This window comes from Lemur catta, chromosome 6 (assembly GCF_020740605.2).
Source record: "Lemur catta isolate mLemCat1 chromosome 6, mLemCat1.pri, whole genome shotgun sequence".
NCBI classification, from domain to species: domain Eukaryota; kingdom Metazoa; phylum Chordata; class Mammalia; order Primates; family Lemuridae; genus Lemur; species Lemur catta.
Genome location: NC_059133.1, coordinates 73,933,200 through 73,957,731, shown reverse-complemented (window position 1 = coordinate 73,957,731; position 24,532 = coordinate 73,933,200). Strand labels below are relative to the sequence as shown.

General features: G+C 39.0%; 1 protein-coding gene across 1 annotated transcript in view; it reads right to left on the bottom strand.

Moving 5' to 3' along the window:
* Positions 1-18,136, bottom strand: part of LOC123640579 (ovochymase-1-like) — a 97,403-nt gene extending 79,267 nt beyond the window's left edge. Inside the window, 10 exon segments of the mRNA XM_045555179.1 lie at positions 442-579; positions 6,336-6,423; positions 6,970-7,068; positions 8,607-8,796; positions 11,309-11,460; positions 12,441-12,536; positions 15,973-16,145; positions 16,928-17,025; positions 17,312-17,430; positions 18,067-18,136. Coding sequence (XP_045411135.1) covers positions 442-579; positions 6,336-6,423; positions 6,970-7,068; positions 8,607-8,796; positions 11,309-11,460; positions 12,441-12,536; positions 15,973-16,145; positions 16,928-17,025; positions 17,312-17,430; positions 18,067-18,136 — 1,223 coding nt within the window.
* Positions 18,137-24,532: the final 6,396 nt, after the last annotated feature.

The following is a 24,532-nucleotide window of genomic DNA, read 5'->3' as shown; positions in this document are numbered from 1 at the left end:
AGTTCAAAGTGTGTATGTAAAGGTATATACATCAAAATGCAAACAGTGGTTATCTCTAAGTGATAGGGTTATGAATGGCTTACATTTTCTTTTTGCTCATATGTATTTACCAAATTTGATCAATATGCACCCACTTTTGTGATAAAAATATAAAAAAACTGCCTCAAAAGAAAGTTTTCTGGCAATTATGACATCAATTTCATTCAACATTGTTATTGAACTTGAGAAAAGAATGCGATACTTTGATATTTTGTCCCTAGCTTAGAAAAACACTGAAGAGAATGGTCAATGTCTTTCATTGTCTCCACTCTTACACCCCACCCCCACACACTGTATGTAAGATTAAATGATTGCCCTGTGTGCAGAAATTTTGTTTTAGATCTTTTAGCATGTCTTTGGTTTTTTAGATACTTTAAAACAATACAAATAAACATAGCATACTTACTAATTAGCATTCCAGTGCTTGATTGTAAAGATACAAAATCATGATCACACCCAACTTGATTTTCTATGTCTAAATTTGTAAATTTTATCAGGATGATTTTATCTTGTGGTACTATTATTTTCCAGGTACATAAGCTGGGGTAGAGGAGAGTGGAGAAAATAAAATAAATGGCAGAGTCAAGTTTGACAAGTAAAATGTAATATATACATATATATATGTTTCAGCTCATAACTCACCAATAATAATATTTTGCAGAATATTAAAAGATAAAAGGCTATGGAAATTTTTTTAAGTGAGCAAAATTTGTTTGTGCTCAAATTGCAAACATTTATCCAACAAATAGATGAGTACTAGACAACGGCCAGAAACCACCCTTTAAATTTCATTTAGTTCTAAAATGCTAGAACTTTGATGTATAGATTGAAGAAACCTAAGATTCATCTAAGTTATTATCAGTCTAAATAAAATTCATATTATTTGTCCAGAAGTTGAATTATGGATGAACCGTGCAGCATATGCTGACCCTAACCAGCCACATCCTCCAAGGTCAGCCTAAGCCATAGTCCCTGGGGTTGCAACGTCCGCTCTGACTCCCAATAAGGTCAGCCATAACCTTTAAAAACACGTCCAAACATTTTGAAAGTAATCTTACATAACAATACATAATCTTTTACCTTTATTTTCCTACATGAATTCATCTTATCGTTCAAGAAAAGAAATCCCAGTGGGCCATAAATCCTAGGTTCTTGCCTGTCTCATACTCATCACACCAAGCAATCTTATCCAGAATCGAACACATCAGAATGAACTTCTTTCCAAAAACTAGCGGTCTTTATCAGCAACCTTAGACCTGATAATAGCCCCACTGCCCTTTAAGTAATATATGTTCCAGACTGTAGGAATTATCCAACACTTGTATGCCCAGTTTCCAAAAACTAGACACTAGTAATTCTTCTTAACATCTCCTCAGAAACTCTTTCTTTGCTTTGGTCTTTTTCTATTTAAGTCCATAATCCTGAATACAGATGTAAAAATAAGATGCCTAAAATATCACAAAGCTCGCTTTCTAAGCACGTCAATGGAGAAAGCACTCCACATCCATCATCTTTCTTGAGACTCATTACATCCCTCTAAGATAGGCAGAAAAGAAATTATTCCTCCTTTTCCAAATGGAAAAACTGGCATTGATATTAAAAGACTCATTACATCTCTTACATAATTGGAACTCTGGTTTAGGCTTTATGACTTCAAAGGCCAGTACTTTGTTTTTATGAAATTATTTTCTGCCTCAAAATCTCTAACTCAGAGGTGGAAAATAGGCTTCAAATCTATGCCAACCTTGATTTATTATGATTGCTGTATTTAAAAAGATTCTGAGGTCTAGTCAAGCTAAGTGAGAGAGGGGTGCGAAAATTACTCATTGATTTATTCATTCAAATATCTATGGAACATTTACTATGTGCCAGGCACCGTTCTAGGCTCTGGGAAATTCAACATCTCCCTTGGGTATGGGAGGAAAGAGGGCAGACTGGGTGTTATCTATCTGTCATTTCTGAGAGCCTAACCACCAACTTCCAGAATAAAGAGAGGTGTGGAGGGGCTGTACAACTCCCTCTTCCTCCTTTACATTATTTCTTTCTCCCTTATGGTTACCTAATCAGATCCACTTGAAACTTACCAAACCTTTTCACTGCCCCAGACTGCTTGGGATGCTGGAGAAGTCACTAGCTATGCAGGCCAGTTTGCATGCCTTATTTCTAAAACACATCTTTTCACATTTTAACATTCTAAAACCAGAATGCCTCTTACAATTCCTGTAGACCTGGATTGAACGAGTTCTTCCAGGGAGGATTTTTATTAGCTTCTGCCAATTACCTTGGGGCACCATCAACTTCATACTGCTGAATTTTTCTGCTTAAGGTGTTTTGGATATATTAGTGGTAGAAATTTAGACTGTAGATCTGCACGAGTATTAACTTGTGATTCAAATTCTTCAGATTTTTTTTACACCTGCCTATACCCAGAGCCAAGGTTGAGGCATGTAACTTTCCATGTGGGTGGGTTTATGCCTTGTTTAGTCTTACACTGAGGATTTAGCCTTTGGTGACCCAGCTTTACATGGACCTATCTTGGGTATTTTGTTTTTCCTATTGGTGGTAGATGAAATATTGATGTATCTTCTAACCAGTTTTTTGTTTCAGATTTGTTGAAACATAGTACAAATTCCTGCTAGTACTATCTGGGTTGTAATGCCGCTGAAAGTGTTCTTATTTATCTCTGGTTGACTCTACTTTAGTTCCTATAAGCTATTTAATATCTTAACTATCTAATCTCAACTTCATTCTCTGAACTTGAGGCAATTGAAATATGATCACTAAGATATCCAGTGTATAATCCCTTCAACTTTCCTATTGATCACTTTAATTTTATTTGTTGCTTTCTCAGTAAAGGAATTATTCTTTCTTTTCTCCAACACCAAACCTTCTTTATTTGTTGTATTCTCATAAAACTTGCTTCACATTTTTATGCCTTTCTCTAGACTCTCTCTTCTGCCCATAAGCATTCTTGAGTCCACCCTATCTAAACAACATGCTTCTCTTGACCCTACTGCCTAAAAGCCAATGCCCCATCTTCCTCATCTCAGATAACACAAGTTCCATTCTTCCAATAGCTCAGGTCAAAAGCCCTCAAAAGTCCATGAGGGGCTCTCACTTTATCTCAAAAGCCAAAAAGAAAAAAAAAAAAAAAAACCCAAATTTTCAACTCATCAGTAAATCCTGTGGCTTTACTACTTCTGCGGCTACAAATCTAGTCAAAGCTATCATCATCTCTTACCTGGATGAGTGCAGCAGCTGGTCTTCCAGCTTTTGGTCTTGTACACACACACACATACACACACACACACACACTTATTTGTTTGTTTTTAAGGAGACAAGGTCCTACTGTCACCCAAGCTGGAATGCAGTGGTGCAATCATAGCTCACTGCAACCTTAACCTCCTGGGCTCAATCAATCCTCCCACCTCAACCTCCCAAGTAGCTGGGACTACAGGTATGTGTCACCATGCTCAGCTAACTTTTGTTATTTATTTATTTTTGTAGAGCTGAGATCTTGCTATGTTGCCCAGTCTGATCGCATATGATCCTCTCAAAGTGCTGGGATTATAGGTGTAAGCCACTGCACCTGACCTTACAGTCTATTTCTAATACAAGAACCAAAGTGGTCCTTTTAAAATATGTCAATTTATGGTCTTCCTCTGTTCAAAATCCTCCAATGGCACTCCGTCTCAGAGTAAAATACAAAGTCCTTTTTATGTCCCATAAGGTCTAAACAATCTGACCACTGCCTTCCTCTTCCACTCAACTCTAGCCCTCTGGTCTCTGCTATTTCCCAGTTTACCAGAAGTATTCTTGCCTCACTCCTACCATTCCTTCTGGCTGGAGTGTTCCTTTCCGAAAATGACTATATGATTCCCTCCCTCACCTTATTTGAGTCTTTTTCCAAGTGTCATCTCTATAGTGCAGTCTTCCCTAACTATTGCATACACCTCTTTCTTGCTTTATTTTTCTATATAGTACTTAACTACTTTCTAGTGTTATATTTCACTTTTTTTTTGTATTATCCTATTTCCACCTTCTAACTTGCCCCACAAAGGCAAACATTTTCATTATGCTTCTTTCACTATTGTATCCCTAGGACCTAAAATAATATCTGACACATCCTAAAGCTTCAATATGAATTTGGTGACCATTTGGGGTACCACATTTTCCACAATCACTTAACCCATTATGAATATGACTTCTGATCCTACAGTTCTACTCAGTGAATTCTCAAATTTTGAATTTCTGTATCCAATAGCATTTTATCTAAACTCATTTTGACTTATGAAATTTCTAACATTAATAACTTCCCTCTGTCTTGAAAATTCTTCTTGCGGAAATCTCTGCGATACTTCATTGTTTAAGCTGAGTCTCTGTGTTTGCCCAAGGTAAACAGGCTGTTGTCTGCATGTCTCTTACCCAATATACAAATACTTTGTTCAAATATCCACCTTCAAGGACATTCATTAATTCCTGAGGCAGGCCAGTTTCAGAAGTCTTTCCAATTAGAAAGTATTTAATATTGGACTGAAATCTGCCTTCTGGTAACTTCTACCCAGCAATCCTGATCTTCAATTCTGCTTCTCTAGTAGCCCCTAAGATAATAGTTCCTTCCTCCTCTTCAGTCTTTTTGGATCAAAAATATTCCTGGTTTCTTCAACCACACCTCTTAAAACATTGTTTTGAATTTCTTTCCACCTTGGTCATTGTCCTTAAGATAAATTCCAGCTTATCTCCATCTAAAGATTATACCTAAAGGTCTTCTCACTCTGGGACTCTCACTAGTTATTATTCTTCTAATAGTTTAAGCAAAGATGGCAAAAGCTTTATTGGCATCCTATTATCACAAGGTTGACTCAGAGTAAGTCAATTTAGACCCTTAAGCCTTTCAAATATGGGCTGCAATTAAGACACATTTTCCCCATCCCATACTTGAAATAAATATTTTTCATTTTACATTAGTTTTATAAATTATAATCCTTCCATCATTTTAGCTTCTCATTGCCTATGGCAGAAAGTCTAAACTCCTTTTTGCATGGAACTCAAGGTCCTCTGTAATTAAGTCCTGGTCATCTTTCCCATCCTTACTGTCCACTGCAACCGCAGTTCCCATTCCCATAGCTCTCCAGCCACACTGGGATGCTTATGACCAAGCCAACCCCTACCTTTCCCACTTCCCTGACATTATTTATACATAGTTTCCTTTGTTTACAGTGACCTCCTTCCTTCATCTCTATCTGTTGAAATTTCAGATATTAGAGCTACAAAAGACCACATGAGCTATAAAATCATAACTATCCTTCAATGCCTAGTTTCAATGCCACCTCTTTCACTAAAGCATACTTAACATCTCTGTCCCCTTATAACCACTTTACTCACACACCTTACAAACTACTTCAAGGGGAATTAGTCTCCATTTTTCAGAATACCAACATACTTGGATAGTATGGATTATAAAGTTTATTTCACCCTGTTTTGTAGTATAGTGATTTTTGTCTAGCTCCCTCTTCCTACCAGATTATAAACTCAGGACTGTCATCTATTTTTGTAGTACACCACCCAATGCTCATTTTCTTTCTTTCTTTTTTTTTTTTTTTTTTTAAAGGAGACAAGGTCTTGCTCTGTCACCCAGGCTGGAGCACAGTGGTCCAATCATAGCTCACCACAGCCTCGAACTCCCAGACTCAAGCAACCCTCCTACCTCAGTCTCCTGAGTAGCTGGGACTACATGCATGCACCACTACACTCACCTAATTTTCAATACAATTTTTAAAATGAATTTAGATCACTTAAAAAAATGAGATACTTGCAAAAACCAATTTCTAAAGCTTCAAGAATTTTTAGCTACACAGAGGACAGAGTATGTAGAAAATCTGTAAAAAAACGATACTGACGTTTATAAAGCCTGAACTATTTTCATATCACTGGGTGATACTTAACCAAATATTACCATAATTACAGAAATAATTATGTGACAGGATTAATCACTAAATTCCCACAGCAATCTCATTACCAGATGCTATTAATATTAGATATTGAATACATCAATGCAGGTAAGCTTTAATCTTGATCCTACTCAGGTTCTTTATTTATATTGATGATATAAATCAGGAATACCAATTAGTAAATATTCACCAACCAAAAAACATCGGATGAAATATATGCTTTGATATTAATCAGATAAGGAATTTGAGATACTAGATAAAATTGCCAAAATATAGTCTTTTAACTGCCTGATTTTGGTGGTGGGGGTGGGAACCCCAGGAATCATTCCTACCTAGGATACACACCTATTAGGAGAATAGTTGTCTTCTTTGGAATAGGGGTAATGAATCTTCCCACTTTCTGCAAATAACATTGTCCCCTGAGGTTTGTAATCTTCAAAAAAAAAAGGGGGGGGAGTAGTTAATCCTTTATCCCACCCATGGGCAACATTTCAAAAAGATATGGAGGTCAGCCTGAAGCTGTACAATTTATATTTATATAATTGATATTTATGATAATGCAAATGTTTTTAGAGGCTATGATTTATACATTGTATTTACAAACAGACTTCAGAAAAGTTCTGAATCGTAATGCTTTCTTTTTAAAACAATTCTTCAGATTTAACATTTATCCAACTTTCCCATCTCTTTCTAGGATCTCCTGGGTATTGCTAAAATACCTTTGTATAAAGACATTAAAGTAAATGTATGCAACTTTTAGCAATGGCATAGCAAGTCTCTATTCACTCAAAATTTTCTGATGCCAATATCAGGTTTTACATGTTGGAAGCTCTGTGTATAAATATGAGCAGGGCATTTTAAAGTTGACATTCACAACTCAAAATTCAGATTATGAATATGGTACAGTCCTTCTATTTGCCTTCTCTTGATGATGACCCCCACGTCAGCTTCCTACCTAGATAAGTAGGACCACACATACCCTTTCCTCTCTGGCTTCCACGCACACCTTGGGCAGAACTCAGGCCCTTTGTCACACTCCTTTGACTCATTCTTGAGAAGGGTTTGCCCCGATCCAAATCTGTACAGGGTGGAAAGAGTTAATGCCGTTCCCAACAATAAATAATGGTAAAATAGCCATTTAAATGACAGTTTTGACATTGTGATGTTAATATTAAGGATTATAACTTCTACTAAAAAATCAGTGCAGACCTTTTCTCAGAGTCAGGGGCCTACTATGTCTTTAAAAATAGGCTAAAGGGCTACATGGAAGCAGAAATTAATTTGATTTGATGGTGAGGGTGGTTTCAAAATCAGGATGTGAAAGATTCAATTCATCTGATTTCTAAGGGTAAGAAAGCTTTGTTTAACCCTATTTCCAAAGCATAGCCAGTTATAGGGAGGGATGAGGGAAGACAGGTAGAAACAGGCAAATAAAGGGGGAGAAGCTTAGATGATCCTAAGGATGTATTATTTAAATAAACTACTTACCACCTTCTGATGTTCATCTGACTGTAGAACTAACTCTTATTGCCTGATTTCATTGCCCTTTTAAAATCTTATTATTATCATTAACCTTTGTTCAGGGCTCATTAACCTCGTTGACCTTCTCTTCCAGGTGATCAAAATAGAATGCAATCGCTACCTGGAGAGAACTGCCCCCTTGCAGTACACAGCAATGAACAGAGGACTTTTATGCCTAAGACCAAACAAAAGTGAGCTGGGAGTCCCGTCATCTGAGGCAGCACCGGCCTGCACCTGGACCAACAGCAGCGGTGCTTCTCAAGGTCCTCAGCTAGGTGGCTGACCTTGGACCACAAGGAGAGAGGGACAGAGAGAATGCCACGTTCTGGGGCTCTGGGTGCTGTCAATTTGGTTCCTATGGTACACAACTTGTTCTGGAAGTTGTGTCTCTCATGCCGCTTCATTCTGCAGAGGCTGCCTGGTGAGTCATTTGCTTCTGCAGAAGTTGCCCCTTTTCACAGCAACATTCTGGTCTCTCAGGACTGAGCCCCCCTGACCTCTTCCCCTCAGTGCTCTTGCAGTTCTCTGGGCTTACCCTGCGCTCCACACTTTTATTGTAACTGTCCCTACCTTTTTCTTCTTCCTAAATAATTAGAAAGTTCCTTGAGGACAGGCTTGGCATCTCCAGACCCATATTTTCCTAATCTGGATTTTAGTGCCACAGAATCAAATTAACTCTCCAAAGCCTTCCTCATTTTTTCCCAACTGTTGTTAAGTAAAATGAATAAGGCAGAATGGGTGAGGTGGGAGAGGAGTGATTTATTTTTAGTATTCCTAAGTAGTGTAGAGAAAAAAATGTCAACTGAGAAAATGAAGAAAGAATCCCTTGATGAATGTTCTAAAGTCTCATAGATCCAAAAATACATGAAATTTTTACACAGGGATTGGTTTTGTTCAAGCTATAGATATCAATGCTCAGGAATTCAGACAAATTTATATACATTGGTAGTCCTACTAGAATTTAAAACCAGCCATATTCTTGCTTTGTTCTAAAGCTTAGTTCTAATTTTATTACAACATAGAGTGACTACCCCTAAGAGATGAGCATCATCAGTTTTTGTCTTAGAATGAAATGAGGAGGAAGAATTCACCCACCTCTGATCATGTTTTGAGTGATAAAATCCATCAACTCCAACACCTTGGAGAAAATGCCAAGCGATGCCTTCCTATGGTGGTATCTTAGAGGAGCTGAACCTCCAGCACAACCAGCTACCCAGGAAGTTATCCCAGCAAGACTCCAGATTCCACCACCTCTTCTGCACACCAGTGGTCCTCCAGAGTCACGCTTTTACAGTATGGAAGAGAGAAAATTTTAAATAGCCACAGGATAAAATATTTCATCAGTTCCACAAACATCAGCACTCATCTCAAAGTGCAAAGAAGTAGAGGCATGGAAGTCTGCTAGGCACTGTCCAACTTTTTGTTCCTCTACTTTGTTGTTACCTTGTCATTAGCTTCAAAGCACAATCGTTTCATCCAGATGTAATCTCTTTGCACCGACTGTTTACAATCTTGTCAGCCTAATACTTAATTTTTCTCCATTTTTGGAATTGCCATGTTCATTTTAAAAATCAATGGAAGAAGGGGGTGTGGTTACAGATGTCTGCTTCTACTGTAGCTTGTCACCTGGAAAGACTAGGTCTTCTCCCAAGCCTACACAGTCAGTGAATAGAGCCCCCAAGGTTGCTCTAAGGCCTCAAGTCTTTAAAAACTCCCTCCAACTGCTTTGATCATCATTTATTAGCGTCTTATAACTGTAGTTTTCCAAAGTTTGGATGGGACTTTTCAGGTCCTTTTGTTGGATGTCGGGTTGGGGGGCAGGGAGGAAGTTCTCTGGAAATTCCATTAGAGCTGGCTTCTCTGGGGAACTTGTTTTTAAATCGAAAGACTTGAACCACATTCCCTGCACATGAACATGTTTGCTTTCCCTTCCCTCATTGTCTTCTTCCCATCTAGTACCATTGTAGTTATAGACATCTGCATTTTTAGAAGAGTTTTACCCATTTATTTTTTTTAAACATTTAAGAACTACTAACATACTGTGGATACAGTAGAGTATAAAACTTGAAAAATGCAGATGTTGAAGGAATAAGTATCTTGTGCTTTAATACTTTGTGGCAGGATTGTGCTATAAGCAAATAAATCAAACTATGTAAATCACAAACAAAAACTAAAAATGAACCAAAGTGAAAAGGATAACTTCCAGGCAGTATCTTTCTATTGTAACCTGTTATTTAAGGGTATACTAGTGATTTCTTCTAAATAGATGTAAAACTTGTTCCAAGTTACTCTTCCTCAGTCCTGCCTGCCAAGAACTCAAGTGTGACTGTGATATAGCAATCCTTCCCAGGTATATTGGCAGGTATGTGTGTGATCTCAGAATACACAGGTGACATAGATATGATATGACAGCTGGTAATGGTGGATTCATTTACATTGTTTACACTCTATGACCAGACCTTAAGGGAAGGTCAGTTTTTTAAAAAACCAAGTAGTGTCTTCTTACCTATCTCCAAATACATGTCAAAAAAGAAGGATGTTTCTGCTTAAACTTTGTTTTTGCTCAGTAATACAGTCAAGCAAGAGTTTGTTTCCAAGTGATCCATTGAGCTGTATAAGCATTTTTGTTTATTTCAAATAAAATATATTTGTATTATTTGTCATTCATACTATCCATCCATACCACACTATCTTCTGTATCAGGTAGTCCAATAGAAATATACCTGTTTTGTTCTAAGAAAAAAAAAAAAAAAAACAGAAAGACTGGGCAACCTAATTTTGTCCCAGTAAGTATATGTAAAGGATCACATTGGCTCCCATGCTAGAGAATAAAGAATCCAAGATTGTAGGATCCTGTCTTCAATAACATTCCAATAACATTAGAATATATGCTGCTTTGAGAACATGTTTCAATCTTGTGTCAGCCTAACCTCTCCTCAAAAGGTGCAGAATTGTTTTTCTGAGGACTTCATCCAAAAAAGAATTGCCTATAATGAGTGCAGATAACACAAAGCACCTTTAGCCTGTGTTCCAGTTTAGAAAGTGGTATAAGTGTACGATTCTATCTCCTGCCTCCCAAACTCCTCCTGTCACTCCCTTGAAGAAAAACTTAGAAATTCTTCCAACAGATAATTTCAGGGAGCTTCTCACTACAGTTTCAAGCTGCTTTCTGGCAAAGAATAATGACTCCCTGCTGTTCCCTGCTGCTTTTTAATTTATAATAAATTTTAAAGAAAATAATTTATTTGGAAGACTTATCAAAAACTTAAAACTAGTGTCTTTCACAAGTTGGTCTCTCTTTCCTCTCTCTATATCTCATAAGGATTGGTATTCTTTGTGAAGTTGTTGTGTCAGTCTTGGGAGGTCATTGTCATTCACAACATCTCTTACCCAACAGTTACTAAAGCTATGTGTCTTTGGTCAAACTTTGTGCAAACATATTCTTCACTAAAGGAAAAAAAAGTTATGATAGTTAAAAAAATGTGGAAAAGAATTAATTCATAGCTGGATCTGATAAGACTGTTGAAGTGGTCATCTTGCTTAATTCCAACAGTGTGGACATGTTGAAACTAATCCCTGCCCTCAACCCACAATAAAACAGGTGTAGGAAGAGGCGTGGGAATAGAAACAGGCAAGAATTCTCTCAGTTCAGCTACACTTTTTCAGTGGAAGCCAGATGGAAGGTTCAGAGGCAAAGGAATTTGACACAGTAGCTCCCCAAAAGGAGCTCATGGGGGAAGGCAGAATCCACTTTCACCCACCTTACTGAACAACTGGGCTGATCTACACTTTTGTACCTGGCAGGCATCCATTCCCCCACCAGGAGAAACAGCACACATCATGGTCCTTTCCAGAGGAGGGAGGTTCATACTCTTGAGCACAGTATTACACGTTCTGTCATCCATGACGGTAAGTTCCACTTCCTGTAGGACATTGGAATAGTCTGACACTATAGAGAAAGAACTGATAAGTCAATAATTATCCTCATTGAAACAAATAAGAAAACTACAAGTTTAAAACTATCTCAAACAGATCTTCAAACAGATGTCAAAGTTGGTTTTTTAGATGTGAATTACATTCACTTCTAAAAATCAAATGTGATAAAGGACACGTTTTAAAAATTCAGATTTTTAAGATAATATAGGAAATTGTGGCTTCTCTGAATACATGCTTATATGTTTCCCCAAGAGGAAAAATTTAGCCAATAAATCAATGTTTTATAAAAATCTTTATTAAAAAGAATACTTCACAATGTATTTTTCAAGCTTTGAGGTATAGCTGACAAATAAAAATTATATATAGTCAAGGTATATATTTTGATATACATATACATTGTGAAGTGATGACCACAATTGAGCTAATTAACATACCACCTCACATAGTTAACTTTTTTGTGGTGAGAATACATAAAATTTACTCTTAGTAAATTGCAAGTGTATAATACAATATTACTAACTATAATCAGCGTGCTGCACAGCAGGTCTCCAGAGCCGATTTGTTGTATAATTGCAAGTTTGTGCCCTTTGACTAACATCTCCCCATTTCCTCCACTCCCAAGTCCCTGGTAATCACCCTTCTGCTTTTTGTTTCTAAGAGTCTGACTTTTTAAACAGTCACAACATTAAAGACAAGGAAGCTTAGCTATTGTTACTATTTCCTGATTATCTTTTTACCACATTCCTCTTCATCTCTCATAGTTACATCTAGTTTCCTTTATCCGACAGACCTAAACAAAAGGGCAGGAGTGATATGAACAACCTTAAAAAATATAAGACTTTTCTATAGTGAAGACAACCAGCAATCTTCACTAGGTTAGAAATTAGGAAGAAAAGAAAGGATAAATTTCTTATGGTCAAGAAAATTATTTCTGCTTCTCCTGGACATTCAGCATCCTGGAAGAAGTATTATATACTTTTTAATGCCTCTTACTCTCTGAAATCTTGCCCCATCCACTGGCCATACAAAGAATCCCTGCTTTAAGTTTATCCTCTCTGTTGGGAAGACAGATTGGTTTAACAGCAGTTCCTGAAAAACAAACAAAAAACAAAAAAAATTGTCAAGTTCACGGATACACAAGTGATGTTGAATATATTTGAAGAAGTGACATCTGTTGATTTCATGGCTTCTCTGCTTTTCATCCTAAAGATAATCGTGACCTATTTTAAGTTTTTCCCCTCAAACAAAACTATTTCATATTTATAGAAATTTAGAAAAATGCAGAAAAAGTAAAACAAGGAAAAATATCACCCATTGTTCTGCACACCACCACGAGCCCCCCCAACTACTAACATTTTAGAGTATGCCCTTGTTCTGAAAGGATGGTTTTTCATCCAGTAGTTACTGAGCACAGCTACGTGGCAAGCACTCTTTTAGGCCTCCATGAATGAGCAGGGGAAAAAAAACCCTCTGTTGTGGTGGAGCCTATACGTGAGAGAGTGAGTATATGTGTGCATGTGGGGGGTGGGGGAGATACAAACAATAAATATGATTATTTAGTGGTTGGATAATACATGCTCTGGAAAAATCAGGGTAGGATAAAGGCAAGAAGTCTGGAGATTAGGGAAGATGGCATGGGAGTAATAGTTTTAAACATGGTGTCATGGCAAGTTTCATTGAAGAGATGATATTTGAGCAAAGGAAGCTGAGGGAGGGAATCATGCAGTTGTCTGGGCTGAACGCATCTGATGAGGAAACAGGATGGAAAGTCCTTGCAGCAGGATCCCATCTTCGCGTCTGGGAACAGTGGGGAGGCCAAGATGGCCGGAGTGGATTTAAGCAAAAGGAAGCTGAGTAAAAAATAAAGCAGAGGTGAGATGTAGGACTGGGAGGAAGGAGAGATCAGATGATGATACCATTTTCATCTGAGCCTAATGGGGAACCATTGAAATGGTTTGAACAGAGTGATAATTTGATTTATATTTTAAGATGTATTATTCTGGCTGCTGGCTTAATAATAATTAGGGATGAAGAAAGAGCAGCTTAAGACAATTTCAGAAACCATTAAAATTAACACAGGTAAGAAATGATGGTAGTGTGGCCTGGAACACGATGGTAGAAGAGTAAAGTGGCTGAGGCAGGAGCAACAGGATTTTCTGATCCATTTCGATGTACAGTGTCAGAGAAAGAGCAAAGATTAGTCCAAAGTTTTTAGCTTAAACAATTGGAAGGAAGGAGTTGTCAACTGAGATGAAGCAGGCTCAGGGTAAGCATGTGTGGGGTATGGGGGGCCAACAGGATCCTATTTCAAACATATTAAGTTTGAGGTGCCTGTTAGCCATCCAGGATGGCAGTTGGTTATATGAATACCATTAATTCCAGACACGTATGTAACACATAGAAACCTGGGCTAGATGGATGAAATTTGGAACAGTCTTCAAGGAGATGGTGTTTAAAGCCTTGATCCTGGATGAGATTACTAAGGGACTGAACACTAACAGAATAAAATGGCCCAGGGCTGAGCCCTGAGGTGCTCCAACAATAGGAGGGCAAGGGGAAGAAGAGGCCTCATCACAGAACTAAGACAGGCTGCAAAGGGGTAGGAGGAAAAACAACAGGTTCCTGGAATTCAAATGAAGAAAATATTTCCAGGAAGAGAATGAGCAAACCTGCTAAGAACTCCCATCAAGAAAGATGAGAACTAAGAATTTACCTTTGAATTCAGCAACACAGAGATCATTTGTGACTGACAAGAGCGAATTTGGTGGAGCAGTGAAAGTCCAATCAACCTGGATGTCTAACAGACAACTTAACCTAATACATCCAATTATGAGAATTGAGGAAATTGACGTAACTAGCACAGATGGCTCTTCACAGACTTTTTCTATAGAGGAAAGAAATAAATGGGGCAATAGCTTCCTATGATATACAATTCTAGTTTGAGTTATTCTCAGGATTTTGATAATCTTGTTTTGTCTTCTGACATTTATGCACTGCTATTGAGAAGTCAGCTGCCACTCTAATTTTCATTCCTTTTTTGGAAATCTGGTGTTGTTTTTTCCCTCTAGATTCTTTTTGAGATCCACTGTGTTTTCAGGGTGCTGCATTTTTAGTACATGCCTAGGCATAAAGTTATTTTTTGTAAGATTTGTGTCTTAGCAAGTATGGTTAACCCTCAGCCACTTTCTCTTAAATTATATCCTCTTCTCCCTCATTATCCATATTCATTTTTAAGTTCAAATTGAAGGTTTACTATATTCTTTCAGTTTCTCTTCTCCGTATCTCTTACCCTCTGTCTCTTTTGGGTAATTATTTCAGATTGTCCAGTTCCCTATATGCATTCTGGTGGATAATCCTTCCATTTAGTTTCTAATTTCAATTATATTTTTATATCTTCATGTTTTGTTGGCTCCTTTTCAAATCTTCCCCTCCATGTAGTAGTTTCCTATCCTTCAGTTATTTTCAATACACTTTTACTTCTTTAAACCTAAGTAAAATATGCTTATTTCCTATGCTGTATCTCATTTTGAGATCTGTAATCTTCCAAGGTCTGATTCCGGTTGTTAATGTTTCTGACTGTCTTTGATGGCAAATATCTCTGCATGTTTGTGTGCTCACAGTCTTTAAAACTTTATGGGAATACACTGAAGCTGGGATTTAAGGTTCATTTCTTCAGAGAAGATTTACTTTTGCTTCTGCCAGAAGCTCTGATTACTCACCTGGAACCACTTTAAACTAAAATCGTGCCCTTGGAGTTTCGGGGCCACACAGGTAATGTCAATTCCAGCAAACCTCAATAAAGGCTGGCTCATGATTACAGATTCTTCTGAGAACCCTCTGCCCAGAGCCAAGGTTCAGAATAAGTTTTCTTATTCCTTCACTTTGTGTGTCATATTCCACCACCTGTCCCCCTCCTTGTTTTTCTCCAGGTTTCACGGCATTGCCTCTCAGTAAGTCCTAGGTTCTTTGTAGCTCCCTTACATGGTCAGGTAAATCTCTAGGATCTTAAAGATCAATTAGATGCCTTAAGGGCAGTGGCCTGCTTCAGTGGCTGGCTAAATCCTCTGGAATTGTGCTTTTTTATTGTTTTTGGCTAATGAATACTTCTTTTACTTGCATCGGGAAAAAAAAAAAAAGGTTTTTAGTATTTTATCCAGAATGTTTAGATTAGATACCCAATACTGTCTCAGCACAGATGATCTATAATAATGACAGAAAGGAAAAAAGCCTCTGAAACATTTTCAAAAACCCCAAACTTCTTGGTTAGAGCTGAATATGAGTAGATAGTCTAGAATATAGCCCAGCCAAGACACAGGAGTGTCTTCAAATGCTGATTGGAAGGTTAAGCGTACACAATTTGTGACTGGGACTCCTAGCCTGCACAGTACTTTTTATTTTTATAGGTCACAGATTGAACAAGGTTTCTAAAATACAGCTTAGCTATTCTGTTACTAGACATCCACACAGAAATTAAACTTGGACATAATTAGCAGTTTTCTCTATTGCATTATCTCTCCCTACTTACCAAACTTCACTTTGTGTTTTAGATACAGCAGTGCAATATCAGCACTCATATATCCAAGCCTGTTGTACTCAGGATGGATAATAATTTCTGAGACAGGAATATTCTGTTCTTGCTTATCTTTCTGAAGGAGGCTGTACTCTCCAGAAGTCACAGTTAGACCCTTAAGTTGCTTCCTAAAATCAAAGAGAAATGTTCCAATAAGTAGTTGTTTCTTCTAGGAAGGACTTCTTGGTTCTATATGATTAAATAAAAGTTATTAAGGTACTTTTAAACATTTCCAAGTCTTTACAGATGTTTATTACTGAATTACCAAGGGCCATAATTTCCAATTTTTTGATCTATAAAAAGTTATAGTTTTCAGTCACAGAATGTTTGTTTACATTCTTGTGAACACTTTCATCTACCATCAATTATCTTTCTAAGTATTTAAATGTTGCTTCCTTTTCTTATTTTGTACACAAACCATGGTCTATACATGCTATACCATTTTTTAATAAGATAAAAGTTAGCTTCTAGAACTGTCCCTCCTTTTCTCTTACTAGTATCCTCTTTTAATCTGGCCAAGTATTTGCTATTCCTGCAGGTTTTTTTCCCCCTCCTAATGACTTCAACTCAGATGATTAAAACTTTGGAGCATACATTTAACGTTCAATGTTAGTACTTTATTATAATAAGTAACCACCACCCCTACCCGACTGGTAAATCCACAATCCACAAATCATAGAGGCTGTCTGGGATCTTTGGGAGTTTCTCTATTTAGCAGAGCAGGAAGTGCTGGAAATCGTGGGAAAAACACAAGTTTCTGGGAAACAGGAAGGTCAGTGGGTGGGTGCACGAGGTGGCAAAATTAAGAAAGGGACTGAGATTGAAACTTGCATGATATTGAGAGCATCGAATCTCCCAGTCCCATAACCATAAATGAAGGTTTGACAAGGACTGGAAAACCACAACTTACTCATTGAGGCTAGCCAGGCAGTGCGCTGCTGTAACCACCTGATCGTCTTCAATCAAGCTTCCTCCACAGAAGTGGTGCTCGCCTAACTTTAGGGAGACCTGCCCAAGAAGAAAGGTACAAGCACAACTAATATACATATCTCCCCATAGATACTGTCTCCTTCAGAAACATTTGAGATCAACTCTCTGAATCTTACACAATATTCTTAAAATACTGACATAAATTGGATAGTGAGATATTTCCCATGGACATAAACTTTTTGGCACAGAGGTAGAAGAGGCCAGGAGAAAAACTGCATATTAACCTGGACTCTTGATATTTGAAACAGGAGATATTAATAGTCTGCCATTTACTCATTCAGAAATCAAAGTCTGTTATACTGACCTGCCATGGGTGGCCGCCCACTGTTGAATTTCTCCAGCTAAGAGTTCTGGAGAAGAACCCAGATTCCACCGCAGGTTCCTTGCTTTCCAAATCAACGGCACGAAGTCCAGGCTTCAATCCTGTTAGAAGAGCACGTCTACGTGTGCTCACACACAGAGCCTTACTAAGAGTTCACTTTATAGGGATTCCACGTCCAGATTCCCCCGGACTGGCACAGATGTTCTGCCGTCACTCACCTGCAGGCTAGCCCCCTTCTCCTCGGAAGATCCCCCAGCCACCCCGGGCTGCCAGAGCTCGCCGTCGACCCCCTCTGGGCCTAGGCTACCGTGACAAGGGAGCACCCCGAGCAGGAAGGCGCCAGCTCTGCCTGGTGGTTGATTTGGGGCTTCCTCTGGGAGGACGCACTTTGTGAAATTTACAGCGTTATTAAAGATACTGGAAACAGCATATGCTAGTCTGGAAGAGGGCTATTTGGCTTTAAGTTACTTTTACTAGGTTATGTTTCTTCGGAGGAAACTCCTGAGCACGGACATGCTTAGTAGATGTGCCTAAAAACTAAAAGTTCAAAAAGGAACCTGGCCTAGGCCTTCCTTTGGGAACATTTGGGCCCACAGCATTTGCCCCCACCCTTTCTTCTCAGACGCGTCAGGTGTGGCTGCACCACCGGGCAGTCCCGGGTTAAGGAGTGATGGAGCCATCCCTCCCCGGCCCTCTCAGCCTCCCCGCAGCCCCGGTGCCCAGGGCCTTGGGCTCACCTAGGCTTTGCGGCACGTCCACGACGGCGACGAGCAACAGCAACAAACCAGCCCCGACAGGTGCGCCCATGGCCCCCGCGCACCGGGACCTGGCGAGTCCTCCCTCCCCGCGGGCTGCGACCACCGTGGGGGGAAGGTGGGCCTGGCCGCGCCCTTTATTCTCTCCTGCCGATGGGCCGCACCTGCCTGGGCTTCTGGGCTCGCAGGTGTTCCTCTTCAGGTTCATTCTGAGCAGCTGCTGCCGCTCTCCGGCCACCTGCGGTGTCAGAGCGCCTGGCCGTCCTGCCTTAGGGCCCTGGAGACCGCGCCAGGTGCCCCGGTGGCTGGAGGGCCGCTCGCACACGTGCGGAGGTCCCCACGGACAGGTCCCGGGAGCACGACCATCAGTGGCCTAGAACCTTCGCCTAATGAATGCCGTCCCAGACCAGGGAATGTGGCCCAAGCCCAGGGCCAATGAGGTCCTCCATGCTAGGCACAGGCAGGTGCACTTCCCAAAGGCGCAGGGAGACTCATTAATGCTGAACACAGTACCACCTTCTTTTAAAGAGCTGCTTAAAGCTCTTAACCCTGGAGAGTTTTGCAATAGAGTAGATAGGAAAGAGGAGGTTTATGCTGCCAAGCTTTTCTAGGTGGCAGTATTGTCCTCAGCTTCAGCAGAATGGCCCACAGCTGTAGAACCCATCATGTAAGATTATTAAAATTAATTCATTGGTAAGATGATCATGTCAGCATTTTTTCCGTAAATATTAGTTTGGAATAAGTTAGCTTTAGTTTGGGAGAGGAATAAAGCCAGTATTTGTAGTGGGCTTATGTTTTGTCAAAAAAGTACGGCAAGGCTACCTTGGGTATTATACACACACACACACACACACACACACACACACACACACACCAACTGACCTGGATACCAGTCCCCAGACTCATTTGTCTTGGTTCCATGTAAAACAAAGGTAAAAGGTCCTTGAGGTAGGAGGGTAAACAAACTGAAGGAGGTAGGTAGACAAATGATCAGGAACACAGAAGATAGTCAAGGTGGGGAGAATGCAGGTCCAGGTATAATAAGCCGGTGATGACCAGCTGGGGGCAATGGGCCCTGTAACTGCAGAAGAGAGAAGAGGGCGAATGGACACCTCTTGATGAAAAGCCTAAAATCATGATTCGCCCCCAAACTTGAAACACATAGTTCAAACCTTCTTGTCCCATGAACCCAAAAGGAGTTTCTGTGAATTTTATGTCCCAAATCCCACACTGTTGAAAAGCTCTAGAGCTGCACTGACCAATATGGTGATTAGCCATATGCCGCTATTTAAATTAAAACTAAGTAAAAATTAAAAATTCAGTTCTTCAGTCACAGTAGTTACATTTCAAGTACGCAGCGGCCACTGTGGCTAGTGGTTACCATATTGGACACCGTAAGTAAAACATTTCTGTCATCACAGATAGTTCTATTGGACTGTGCTGTTCTTGAGCATAGCACCATTTTCTTTTGAGTATTTATTTCAAATAAAGACACCATGGACGACAGTTTGCCTGAGTAGATGACTCCTGGGTTTGAAGCATGAGCATCTAGGGAATAGTGGGTGTCCAGTGTGGGAAGGGGCTTGGTATGGTAAGCAGCTCTTCTGTGAAAATAGAGCGCTGAACCTCCAGGCTTGAGTACTGTCCAGGAAATCTCTGGGAATGGTACCTGCCTGAGGGGTGGCCGTCATCACTCTCCACCCCGTAGCCATCTCATGAGGATTGCCATGTGAACCACCATGATGGCTCCAGGGGCAAACTGTTCTCCAATGAAAGCTCAGAGCCCCCAAAGAGACCCAAAGCCCTCGTTCTTTTTAGCAGGAGGTCAGGTTAAAACCATCAGAAAGCCTTTACTAAACAAACAGGGAAAGCGGAAAAAATGAACATGTGATGTGCAAGAACAGTCAGGCAGACAATGTTCAAGGTGCTGGTCACACTGTGGCTAACAGACGTGGTCCCCTTGTGTTCTTCTGCACATAGTACACAGCTCGGCGGGATGTTCTTGGTTTCTTTGTTTCAAACCTGGGAGCCTCTGTGCATTGGGCACTGTCTCATCTCCTGTTACGGAGTTAGCTCCCTTTGTTGCCAGAGTTCAAAACCTACAGCCTCAAGTGAGACTGTGTCCTTATACACAGAGGATTGGCCCCTTACAGGCCTAACAAAATAATGGCTTCCCATCAAATGGAAAAAGAGGCATTCACTAAGAATTACATACATACAAAATAGCCAGGTCATTAGTTTTAGATCCAAAATTTCTAATAAGATAATGGTTTAAATACACATTGAGTTTGTGGTGATGTTGAAGCATCCAAATGGAAGACCCTTGTTTTTCTTTTTAAAATAACTTCAGAAAAGGAAAAGACTCTCAGGGAGGGGAGAGAGGAGGAAACGGTTTATGATATATGACAAATCTGTCTTTGATTTAGACATGTCTGCACTAGTGTAGGACAACAGCAAGCTGCTACTGAAAAAGCTTGGCTGTGAAGGACAGAAAGAGAGGCGATAGTAGCTAGAGCTATGGCATAGAAGAGAGGGTATTTTTTTTTCAAATGGTTTTGATGGTGATTACCTAAGTATGTGTTTTACGATAGAAGGGAAACTGACAAATTGGTAAGAGCCAGCAGAAGGAAGAAGTAAAAAGATGAAAGAGAAGTTAATGAATGGAATGAAGTTTCACAAGAGGCAAAATCCAGAGCCTAAGGGCCCTCTTCTTCCATTGTGGCAATAGGAGAAAAGAAAGGCTAGAATTGAGTGTCGGTGCATTTACAGATGGAGTGCAGGATATTGAGGGAATATCTGTTTTCTACCTTTAATTTACTCTGTAAAGAAAGAGGTGAAGGCATCTGATCTGGAGTGGGTAAGTACTGAAACAGGCATTGTGTGGCATGAGGGAAAGAGCAGACAGGAAGCACGCAGAAGCACGCCATGAGTGAATGAATGAAGGAGGGAAGGAAGGACGATGACATGGATGTCAACAGGTACTAACCACACAATACTTGAGAGATTGAAACCAGACATACGTATTTTCATCATATTTTATATAAAATAGACATTTACATAAATTTTATTTTGGAAAGACCTGGACAAAGTGTACATAGTCAGACTTAATGGGAGAAATACCTTATGGGAGAAATTTTTCTAACTGGCACAGCAAAAAGTAACAAAAATTATACATTTAGATACAACTGATCAAAATAAGAAATAAAAGCATTACGAACAAAGAACAGGATGCAAGTCATTTCCTCCTGACAAAAGGAGGGATCTGTGTTGAGTCACAGCAAATCAAATGATTTCCATATTATAAAAGCAAGCCATGGCTCCTACCAGAATTTTAATTCCTTAGGAGGAAGTTTTATCTTATCTTTTTTCCCCAGTAAAGTAACAATCACTGTAAGACGTTTTTAAGTGCACAGACTATAACATAGCAGTAATTACCTCTGCCATGTTCAAGCACTTGGGAAATTCAGTCACTTTTAGGTTTGTTTGTCTATGTGTTTTGTTGCAGTGATTATGATTATCTTAAAAATCACTAAAACAAAGGGCGAAATACATAGTGCTTTTTAAATCCAGATTCAAGAGTAACCACTGCAGAGGCTCAAAGAGCTTAATGGAACCATCAGGCTGATCAGTCCTTTTATGGGCGGTAAACATGACTGAGACTTTGGCTGACTTGCTCCAGGTGAGGCGGCCCCTCTGTGGCAGAGCTAGAATTCAAATGTCTTAATTCTTGGACTAGTGTATCGCTCCTATGGATCAGCAAGATAAATAACCCCAAAAGGACATTACACACATTGGATCTGCCAAGCATGATACGAATATATACCATGTCCAGCACTGAGGATGTGAAGAAACTCCTGGATTTCTAGATGTGCACATCTCTTTCCAGTTGGGAGTCAATGGTGATCTAAACTTACAAACTGAAATGACCATATATTGTGATGGCTGCTGACTTTATGAGTTACATGCCCTAAAGGTTTTAATTGAAACGACCTTTGGTGGAAAAAATAGAACATTTTAATATGAGACAATTGATTGTTACAAATATCTTATTGTTTCTGTTGTGCCACTTTCATTGATATTAAACCACACTTGTGATTGCAGTTGTCTCTTTTCTTTAAGTTACATGGCTATTGAAAACAAAAATATAGAGGGAAATGCTATTTTTGGAAGGACTATTTGACACAACTTTTCTTGTGCATCAAAAACTTCAAGAATAATCATAAAAAATTAAAATATTTTCCTATGTTATGTTTTAGCATCCTAAGTTTTTCTCTTATTCAACCACAGTCTAAATTCAAGATTCGACAGGTGTTTACTCTTTTTAAATGTCAAAAGATGCCATTCAGATAGTTAAGTTTTGCTATATTTGAGAGATACCAACATTCAATCAAATCAAAGTAAATGTGATTTGGAAACCAGGACAAACAAATTAAAAAAAAAACAAACCACTTCTAACTATGTTTGCTTTGAATGTCATTACTAATATCCCTTATTATTCTAAAGGGGTGACTCTATCACAAATTAAAGCAAAAGTTTTTGTGGTTTTCCCCCCAGAACTAACACAATTAATTAGTTTAACAAGTACAATTAAGAAATAATTAACAAAAGCACGTGTGTGCCCAAAAGAAAGACACAGATGTAGGTGTAAACTCTATGCCGAGGATACCTCGTGTGAGTCATAAAAATATCAGTTTTATATCCTGGGCACTTTGTCTGGTGCATGCAAATTTCAAGGCAATTCCTCTCCATCTGAGAACTAAGATTTCTGTAAATGTAAGGCCAAATTGTAGTCCAATTGCCACATGTGCAAATCCACCCCATAAAACCACCTGTTTGTCAACCTTGGAATGACAGCATCAATCAACCGATTGCTCCATAAATCATTCTTCACAATTCTTTGGCTCATTTTAGTCTAGATTTAAAGGTAAAAATTGTAAAAGATTATAAACATCTCTTTTGTGAAAGCTATAAACTCCAATTCAAGTTGTCAGCCCTGTAGTGGTTCTAGAGAATTCTAGCTGCACATTAGAATCATTACCTGGACAGCTAGGTATTAAAGATTTTGAAAGGTCCCCAGGTGATTCTTAAGTGCAGCCAGTGTTGAGAGCCACTATATGTGAGGAACAGATTTCAACTGTCAGCTGAATGTGGCTCTTAAATCTGAGGGACCTGGCCTGTGTAATAGTGAAAATAAGAAACCACACATTTGTTTTTTATTCTCCCTTATAGTTATCACAGGTTGATTTGTGTAGGATGTTTGGATTTTCTTATCTGGTCTGGCTGAAAAGTAGTTGCACAGAAACATTTGCACAATCACTGCAAAACCCTGCATCCAACTAAGTACCCCCTATTACAAATTTCAGAATCTCATGCTAAGGGTTGTGAAATACTGCAGGCAGTTGGAATTAAAGTGCTGACAATCTTCTTTGTTCTGTGACAGGCTTTATAATAAATAAACCCAAAAGAATATATTTCAGGATTCTCTAAAATAAAATTTCTTTTCCTCCAAGGTATTTGCATCTTTGGCTTAATTCACCTATATTATATCATTGAACCACGTTTTATGAATGTTAATAGATTGAAAACATCTGAATCATTTTTAAAATCCTGAATGCATAATTTGTAAGGTTAAAATAAGCTGCTAAAGCCATTCTCTTGGCTTCTATGTCAAAGGACATGTTAAGGGATTGCCACTTATTGGGATTTTGAAGGCAAGGAGAGCGGATTCTAGGCAGGATGGAAGTACTAGTTAGATGGGCTGGGAGAAGAGGGGAGATATGTACATGATGGATTCTAAATGTAGCTGAGGAATATAGCAAATGCTGCTCAGGGTAACACAATGCCAAATGAAACTCTGATGACTGGATCAAATGTTCAGCCAGGCCAAAGCAACTTCTAATCCTGTCCTCAGCCACTTTCCTTCTTACCCAGGACCTGTTTGGGAACCCAGTGCAAAATGAAATTGTGGCCCCTGTGTTCAAAAATTAAGAACTTCAAGCAGAGTATTCAACTGAATATATATATATATATTCAACTGAATATATTCAACTGAATATATATATATTCAACTTCAAGCAGAGTATTCAACTGAATATATATATTCAACTGAATATATTCAACTGAATATATTCAACTGAATATATATATGTATATATATATTCAACTGAAATATATATATATATTTTTTTTTTTTTTTGAGATAGAGTCTCACTCTGTTGCCCGGGCTAGAGTGCCGTGGCATCAGCCTAGCTCACAGCAACCTCAAACTCCTGGGCTCAAGCAATCCTCCTGCCTCAGCCTCCCAGGTAGCTGGGACTACAGGCATGCGCCACTATGCCCGGCTTATTTTTTATATATATATTTTTAGTTGTCCAGCTAATTTCTTTCTATTTTTTTAGTAGAGATGGGGTCTCACTCTTGCTCAGGCTGGTCTCGAACTCCTGAGCTC